At 32.7% G+C, this 9,899-nt stretch overlaps 1 protein-coding gene across 1 annotated transcript in view; it reads right to left on the bottom strand.

Moving 5' to 3' along the window:
* Positions 1–645: 645 nt before the first annotated feature.
* Positions 646–9,899, bottom strand: part of LOC106469094 (protein Wnt-11-like) — a 43,175-nt gene continuing 33,921 nt past the window's right edge. Inside the window, exons 4-6 of the mRNA XM_022398373.1 lie at positions 4,697–4,989; positions 4,200–4,294; positions 646–2,503 (exon numbers count right to left, since the gene is read on the bottom strand). Of these exons, the coding sequence (XP_022254081.1) occupies positions 2,337–2,503; positions 4,200–4,294; positions 4,697–4,989 (555 nt within the window). The 3' untranslated portion in view covers positions 646–2,336. The remainder of the gene's footprint in view (positions 2,504–4,199; positions 4,295–4,696; positions 4,990–9,899) is intronic.

The raw sequence follows: 9,899 nt of genomic DNA, 5'->3' as shown, positions 1-9,899 counted from the left end.
TAATATAATCGTAAAGTTTCAAATCGATTTTTCATTAGAATCACAAGTTATTTGTATTAAAATGTAGGGTTTGCATGTACTTAGATAATCTTATTTACTAAATATACTAAGTATGTCGCATCACGATCTGAAGCAACGAGATGCAATGTCTTACTTATTAGCAGTTGTTTCAAGTGAATATTATAACCTTTACAGCTTATTATATAAAAGGGCATTGTGTAATTGCTAGGCAACATGTCTTGCATCTGTGCTTCAAACATACTATTTTATAAGCGAAGGTCAACAGGCTAGGTAACCCATAATGACATGAGTTTTACGATCCCTGGGATAATGTCATCAAAATCACTATCAAGTAAATACTTAGAACATTGATCAATATATTCCATTTCTTTGAGATTCTTAAAAATTTTCAAAACTTTCTTATTGAAGTTTCGAGTCTTATTTTTATAAAAACGCAAAACATTTGAATTTGTTCCTGAGATTCCCATGAGATTGTTATGAACTAATAATAATAAAAAAACAACAAACTATAATCAATTTTTGAAGAGACTCAACATCTTCATGAAAGTTTTGTAAGAATTTAACCTTTTTTTTTTTGGTAAGATTATTCAACAATTTGAAAGTTATTTTAAAGTTTCACCCAACGATACATAAATAAATAAATATATATTTACGTAAGTTAAATAAAGGAGCATTCAGAAAGCTTCCATTTCTATACAAGTGTAAGAACGCTGTAATCCTCACAGCTGTGTTGATATTGAAAGATATACAAGTTAGTCATCAAACTCTGCACAGACATATCCGGATAAACTAAGTCTATGTAAAATGTCCCTATTGTGTATATGCAAAGCATATGAAAACGCGATTGTTTTTATCTTCGTTTTGTAAAACAGTCTTCTCCATTAGGTTTCCTATTCGGTCATACTAGGACAACATGAATATGGATACCTAGCAAAATAAAGACTTTATGACAAGTTAACAGTAACTCATGTAATTTTACAATATTTATATGTCAGAGCTGACTTCCCAATGATATTGTATCTTAAGGAACAAACACAATGGTAAGGCTTTGTAAAAACACTGGAACTTATTCACTTATTTCAAATAACTTAAAATATATTCCACAATATTCACGCTGTATCTTCTTTTTGTTATGATTACTTGAACACTGGCGAAGACTCACAAACAATTCGAGCGAAGTAAAAGAGGTTTGGTGTTTCCAGCACACGTGAGCAGAACCTTTATTTTCTAACCGAAATATAGTGAATATGAATACTTTTACAGATTCTATATTTTTGTTCTCAGTCGGTTACTCCTATACTAACTTTAGAGCTGTCCATTATCCATATTTCAATGTGTGTTTTGAAATTCTTTGGGTCAAACTGGATTTCAAATATTCTTACTTTATTACTTTTCAAAGATTTTGATTGCTTTGTACAAAATATCCCATAAGCTATTATCAACCTGAAACGTTAGTTGTAATTTGTATAAACAAACAAGCAAACAAAGACATTTGTTGTGTAATGAAATTCATGTTGAATATTGAAACGTAAAGGTCACAACCTGCATCATACCCAAGCATAGTTAATTTCTGAAACTAACCTAAACATATAATTAAATTTCCAGTTTATTTTTATTTATCAGATTAGATAATGCGTTCAAGATATGTGACTTGAAGAAACAAATTTTAGTGTTTTGATAGTACAGTTTTGTAAGAAAGCAGTATTTACAGGGAACGATATATTGAACTTCAAATCAAATCTTTTTTGATTTACGTATCCCTATCCACGTGCATTTTTTTTCTTTCAAAATGTGCATTTACTCAACATGCAGTAAATTAATTGCGATAAAGTCCTTACTCATTTCACGGCTCGTTTCTAGAGTATCTAAGTTAACAAAACTACAAATAAAAATAAATTGAACCAGAAATACAGCTGTCTAAGCTAGAGATGTTTGTAGGTAACTCTAGGTCAACTAGAAATAATATTTGTTGCTATATGTAATACATTTGTACTTTTCTCCAAATACCTGTTCTGAAAACAAAGATGGCTCAATTTAATCTAAAATTAACGAATAAAATGTAAGAAATACGCCCAACTGTTTTCTTGCTTTGTTATATAGTAGACTTAAATCTTCTTCCACGTTGTAGTATCTTAGAAAACAGCTGAAGTTGGCGGGGTCAGTCATGCAATAGTTTTATATCTAAGTATCAACTCAGCTCAGAGACAACAATTACAAAATTTTCATGACGCAACTTTCATTTAGGGGCATGTATTTAATAACAATAGAAAAACACGATTTATGCTCACAGATGGTGAATACAATAATACACTGGCTTATGAATTTATTAGGGTTAAGAGTTGAATGAAATCTCTTCGACAATACCAATAGACACACAAAACAAGGCGAAACACTGTCAGTAAATTCTCTTTTTTTACTGTTAGGTGATATTTCGTACTAATGCTCTTAGTCAGGCCAAACGTCAAGTATCCCAAATAGTCATCTAATATAAAAAACATTATGAAGATATTAGTTACTGATACATTAATACTTTTCCTCTATCTTTGAACATACATTTATTGGTGTGTACTAGTCCAGTAATATCAGCCACTAAGATGTATCATTACCAACTTCTAAATATGCATTAACATACAAGGCAACTTACAGAGTATAGTATTAGCCGTTACTTTCCAAAACTTTACGTAAGTCTTCAACTATCACGAAACATTTTCTTGTTTCGTTTCTCAGTCTTTCCATTCACATCTGTTTTAATATATCTAATGGGTTTTTTGCGCCATCTGAAATGAATAATCTCTAGATCTTCAGAAACATATTTGTGGAAAGGCGTCGGAATACCAGTAAATAATATTAATAATAAATGTGTATATAAAATTACGATTTAATTGCTCTCCTAAATCATAAATTACCATTTTATATTTATTCTTATTTGTACATTTAGTATAGATTTTCGTGAAGTTTTAAATAAATAAATAAAATACAAAATGTTTTTGGTTTTGCAAATAATAATCCCGAGGGAAATATATATATATATACTCATCTTAATCAAAAGTATCTATAGCTACTCGATATGGTTTGTGAGTCATCACAGGTGTCTTATTTCATATAAAGTTATCGTTGTTTATCGAATTAGGGTGGCAGATATTATAGCAACCATTGGAAGATTCTTATTCTATAAATATTCATGCGGGGAAAGTCCTGAACTGTCAAACAAACAAACAAAAAAGAAGTGCTAGAGAACAGAATACTTAGTCTTATAAAAAAAATGATAATTGTACCAAAACATCAAAAGGAAATATTTGATTTGGTCATCAATCTTTGGTTGAAACTCTTTCAAGAAACGGTGTATTAGGACACTACGAACGACTTTCTAGTTGGCCATAATGAACCGACAATTAACGTGTTCGTGATTTATAGTAGCAAGTAGGTAACCTTTCTACAACAGGTAGTTAAGTTGGTTTTAAATAAAATAGAGGCAATCCATGCTCTACCTTCCACCATATAAAACAACTCCTTAAGTAGGAGTATGTGATGGTAGACGTTATGGAAATGAAAGCACGTGGCCAAATTTATTTTCAGTCCTAACGCTTGGTCAATTATCTAGAAAATAAAATCACTTTAACTGGAACTACGTGGTTGGTTCTCTTGTCACCGGAGACAATGTAGCCCTGCTGGAAGTGTGTGTAGTTTACTGTCTTGTGGTTGGAAACAATAGATCTACTATTTAACTGTCTAGCTGATCGAAACGCTGTATATATCGCAAAGTCAGTTTCTGTCGCTAGCTCAAAAAAGAACAACAAAAAGTTGATTGTTTCCACAGGCACCAGTTGATAACAGTTTGCATGGTTGAAGTTGGCCATCACTTTCTTTTGTGACGAGAGTGCAGGACTAAAATAACCAGAAGAAGAAGAAAACCATGAACTAATAGATCGATTCTGTACACCAGTTATAAGCTTGTAGGTGTTTTTGGTGTTTACTGGAGATTACCACTGTAATTCATTATTAGATTAAATACGATAGCTACATGTATGGTGCATGCAAATGTGTTACACATAACTTTGGAATACCCGACTGTTGCTGGTATCGATAACACTAATAGTTTCAGTTGCATTCATAAACGTCTACCTGAGTCCGGCATTCGTCACATTTGACGTAACAGCACCAATAATATTTACAATTACACCGTTCTACTTTTTCCACTGTATATCTTCTATAACCTCGGCCACAGCACATGGAGTCACAGCTGTCAGTCCCATCGGAAGTGGCGTTACACCTCCTGGTGACAGTAAGATGAAACAATACCATTAATTACGGATTCTAAATAATATATAAAACATTTAACCATATCAATAGAATTATTGAAGTAAATATGAACGAGTAACCCTAATCAAGTGAGGGTTTTAAATACATAATTTCATATTTTTTTATTTATAAATATCTTATTTATTTGCTATCGGGGAAAAAAAAAGGATACATATATATAAAAAAAGCAAATACGTCACATTGCACACTTAATTGAATGAAAAGACATGTTTCGACAGTTAGGAATTGGAATTTTTGTTACACGCACACACATACACACTTCAAACAATAACTCTGTGACATGAACTTAACTATAAATTACAAAAGATAAATTAAATAATGCCATTTCCAATCTACGAACTGCGGCTCTTCTTACCTGCCCAATGTACCAAGAGAACCGACTTTTGGATTCGGCATGCAGTAGTCAGGAGACTTTGTTGTATAAATGAGGTCATCATTTTGATACATTCCGAGCTGACTATTGACTGGAAGTAGCTCTGGATTCCTCCTCACCCTATGATCTATAACCTCTATAGCCACATAGTACTTTTGTTTTAAATAATCCGCAATAGTCTGAATCCTTGGCAAACCTTTCCAGCATGTCTTAATGTTGCAAGAACCGGATACACCATGACATTTACACTGGGTCATCAAATTAGCGCGCAACGCCTGTTGGCCAAAGAAAGAAACAAAATATACACTAAATCACTTTTAAGGTTGATGTCTTTTTAGAAAAAGCTATAGTTATCCGTATAGTTGATGAAAACTTATTAATCGCGTTCTAGAAAAATCCTATCAGATCCTAAAGATATTTTATATGATCAAATAACAAGACAATAAAACGAAACTATTATGTGACGGTACTATTTAAACAATATCTAAAGCATTTATCAAAATGCCCCCCAGTGGCACAGCGGTATGTCTGCGGACTTACAACACTAGAATCTGGGTTTCGATACCCGTGGTGGGCAGAGCACAGATAACCCATTGTGTAGCTTTGTGCTTAATTACAAACTAACAAACAAACAATTTATCAAAATATTTCAAGGAGCCTTCCAATAACAGAATTTATTGCTTTCATCGTAATCTTAGTTTTATTTGTGTGTTTGGGTTCGCCTTTAAACTTTAAAAGATTTGCATTTGAGAATTGCAGAATTTAAAGCTAGTTTGGTGTTTTCATTTTCGAAGCTATCTTCCAGTAGGGATTTGCACGTTTTCTGGATAAAATCTACATCAAAAATGTTTTCATTTTTCCGTGTTAGTACATTTTAATTATAATACATATAGAACGTCACCTTGTAAAAAACAAAAAGTTAAAACTACTGGGGTTTATTCCTTGTAAGTCAGAAACGTAGGGCAATAACAATTAAGAGTACGGAAATAACTCCCAAACTCATCCTTTGAAATTATGAAACAAAGCTTAACCTGTTCATGTGTGTTACTTCAGAGGTGAAACTCTGCTGTGCTCACTAGCGTTCAAGTAAAATACTGTTGTGTTGTGTTTTTGGAAGTCACTACAAAGTTCCGACTCAAACACAGTACTAATCCATTTGAATCCCAAAATGAAGTCTCGTTCCTTATTTTGGAACCAAGTACAACAAGTACAAACTCAGTACTAATCCATTTGAGTCCCAAAATGAAGTCTCGTTCCTTATTTTGGAACCAAGTACAACAAGTACAAACTCAGTACTAATCCATTTGAATCCCAAAATGAAGTCTCGTTCCTTATTTTGGAACCAAGTACAACAAGTACAAACTCAGTACTAATCTCTTTTGGAGTTCCAACGGAAGTATGTTTCCTTTTTTTTATTTTTTTGGAATCAAGTAACGTGTTGCGATTCAAATTCAATAATAATACATTTTGGAGTTCCAGCTGAATTATCTTTCCTTGTTTTTTTACCCAGCACAGTGTTCCATTTTTTTCTTTCTTTTGATTTGGAATTCCTTGTCAGCTCACACACTATGAGGCCAAGTCCTGCCAAAGGTGAGTTCTATATGGACCTCTTTAAGAACTTTACCAATGTAGTAAGTACTTAATTATAAACTACTTATAGGAGAGATATTATATTTCTATTATATCAGAGTATATATAAAATAAACCTTTGTATTCTAAAGTATTTCTGCCGAAATATTTTTAACAAAATATTTGATACTTAGCGTTGTAGATTGGATAATGTACGATTTATCTGAGTCACGCCCGCAGGTTACGCAAAATACCCGCTTTGTTTGATAAGAAATAAGATATAATGAGATTTTTCGTGAAAAAAGAGAAGAAAAAGAACCTTCCTCTGATGACTTCAAAGGCACGAGATTAAAACCGACTTATGAAGCGAAAGTAAGACGTAGACGTATGTAGGACGTATACTTCAATAATCGAAAATGTACAAGATTTGTATAACAAAAACAAAACAAAACTGAACCGTCAATAAAAATGTAGGACAAAATTTTTATGAAAAGATATGTTTTCAAGTAAGTACTACGAGATAAAATATAGTGCATTTTTAGAAATTCAGATTAAAAAAAAATTCACTAAGTGATGCAAATTTGGTTACTGAATGTCTTTCTGTGAAAAAATTGTGTTTTAGTCCACAGAAATATGGACTCTGCGCTTCTCAAACAGTCACTGACATGAGCAAGTTTCGTGGTAGATGGTGTCAGGATCAGAAACAAACAACCACCGGTTCTGGGTTAACGATATAAGATACCACCAGTCACAGCGGAATCTTTGGTGTTTCCGCTCTTATGTAAAGTGTACCTTGAAAAACCTCGTGTACTAACACTGATAGTTTATTTATTCTTCGTCACAGAAGAGTTCGTATTTTAAATGTCATGGGGAACTGTAGAACTGTCTAAACGTTTTCTCAAGCAGTTCTTCAAGTAGCTTCTCGGAACTTGCTGTCAACGGTTAATCTGTACATTGCAAAGATAATAAAATTTATTTTAAATTTCTATGGCCGTACATTGTGTACAAGCTATAACATTTTTCAGGTCTGCGCAAGTGTTAATCTAGTTCGCGTCCTGTTTCAACCTTGTTTAGCAGTTTAAAAGAGCGTGATCATCTGCCCAATTGAATCCTCGTCAAGCCCGAGGGTACGTACGTCAGTACCGCGGACAAGGCGCCGCAGATTCCCTGTTCTGCTGTCTGTGTGGTCCGACGTTCTTTCCCGACATCGGTGGTGAAGTTGGTGACTTAATTAGCACTATTGTGATGGCCCAAGGGATAATTACAGCATAGGTAGGGCACAAAAACGCCCTCCACATCCCTCAGGTGGTGAATACTAAGAGTATTTCCATTACAACGAAAAATCATCTCCTCACCGTCGACTATCCTCTGCAGAAATAGATGGCCATTATCGTTTTCTTTACGTCTCTCATTGCCTCTCTATTTAGACTTGAGATGACTTGAGCTCTTCTGTGTAATTAGACCCATGTATCTATTGCACACCTATACTCTGTTTATAACTTTACACAACTTTACGAGACAAGAAAATAAGATCAGAAATGTAAATGTAAAATGAAAAAGCACTCAGATTGGAAATAAACGTAGTTTGCTATATATTTTCACGGATTTAAGTATCAAACGTTTTAATATAAACATGGCAAGATTAATAAACGATGTTTTTTTTTTCCTTCTACTTTATATAAAAAACATCCGTTCCATACTTTGTGGAAAACTAACAGATGTTGGCTATTTGATGAGATAACATTCAATGAATGTGTGGGTGGGGTTCAAAAGGAAGTAATGATATACTAGACGAGAAGTTTATGAATAAACGTGAGAGGTAGACAGCATCGTTCTATGTTTGTACAGTGTATTACTTGGAGTGAATTACTTTATATTTTACTACCACCCCATGAACAAACCAGCAGTCAGGTTCAGAATCTGGTGGCGCCTGACTAATGGTATAATCACTGTGAATCTGTACACTTTCGCCCACAACATGTAAAAATGGAAGGTTTTAATCAAGCTGATATACGACATCAGTTATTCACTGCAGTAGAACTTAAGTCTATGAATGAAAAATGCCACGTGGTTCGTGATAAACTCATATAAAATAAATACATTAACGAACTGGCTCGTCCTTCGTGCAGAAAAAAAAAGAAATTGATCGGCATGAAGCAGGCGCTACGTAAACAATTGGTTCGGGGGCTCTTAATACGTGAATATTATGTGACTGATTATATTATACAGATGTATCATATAAGCATGTGTGAAATGTACAACTGATTGTATTAGTTGAATTATAACAAAACATATGTGAATTGTGTAACTGATTATATTATATAGATGTATCATATAAGCATGTGTGAAATGTACAACTGATTGTATTAGTTGAATTATAACAAAACGTATGTGAATTGTGTAACTGATTATATTATATAGATGTATCAAATAAGCATGTGTGAAATGTACAACTAGTTTATTTTACTGAACTAAGAAGATTTGTATAACAAACGTTGATCAACTGAATTCAATAACTGAAATTATGCTAGAAGTATCATAGAAAAGTTCCTTTAGTAAAATGTATTTGAGGGGATATTAATATTCTCATGATTCACTAAAGGGATAATATTAACCATAGCAGTCAATGAAAAACTTGTTCAGACTGGATTATTTATATGTGTCTGTATTTTCCTACTTTGGTAACAATACGTATTATTTTACTGTCTCTGGCACGCAGAATTTCACTGTATAATCTCAACACTGGTAATTGTATCAAAACACCATTGGAAAGTTATAGAAAAGTGTACATATTTATTATTGTTTATTGTCACTCACATTTTTTTTCCCGCATTATCTTGATATGTTAAAACGAAAACACAAGAGAATTAATTAGAACATTATTTTGATATGTTAAAACCAAAACACAAGATAAACAGAGTGGTGGCTGATAACGACTTATAAATAAGTCAGTGCTTTATTGTGAAGCTTAAATAGTTGTTTGTTACATCTCAGAAAACATTAAAAGTCACAATATATACAGATATATATGTATATATATATTACACACTTGTGCTTTAAACATCAACACGTTATCTGTATTCAAACCCGAAAAGCGTTCTTTTCTACAGTTTCACACGGAATAATAATTAACACACACACTCACATCAGGTTCACAACAAACACCAAATAATCCATAAAATAAAGTTATGATATATGTCATCGGTATTCTAATTAATTCTCTTGTGTTTTCGTTTTAACATATCAAGATAACGTTCTAATTAATTGTCTTGTGTTTTCGTATTAACATATCAAGATAATGTTCTAATTAATTGTCTCGTGTTTTCGTTTTAACATATCAAGATAATAATGGCTGGAGACGGCTTAAATGGGTAATGAAGAAAAACTTTAATACAAGTTTAACATGACAGCAAATGTACAACGTTTCGACAAGGTTTTGTCATCATCAAGATAATGTTCTAATTAATTGTCTTGTGTTTTCGTTTTAACATTCAAGATAATGTTCTAATTAATTGTCTTGTGTTTTCGTTTTAACATATTAAGATAATGTTCTAATTAATTGTCTCGTGTTTTCGTTTTAACATTCAAGATAATGTTCTAATTAATTGTCTTGTGT

This window comes from Limulus polyphemus, unplaced genomic scaffold (assembly GCF_000517525.1).
Source record: "Limulus polyphemus unplaced genomic scaffold, Limulus_polyphemus-2.1.2 Scaffold94, whole genome shotgun sequence".
Classification (NCBI taxonomy): Eukaryota; Metazoa; Arthropoda; class Merostomata; order Xiphosura; family Limulidae; genus Limulus; species Limulus polyphemus.
Note: the sequence above shows the minus strand (reverse complement) of the source record. Positions and strands in the feature narration are given on the sequence as shown.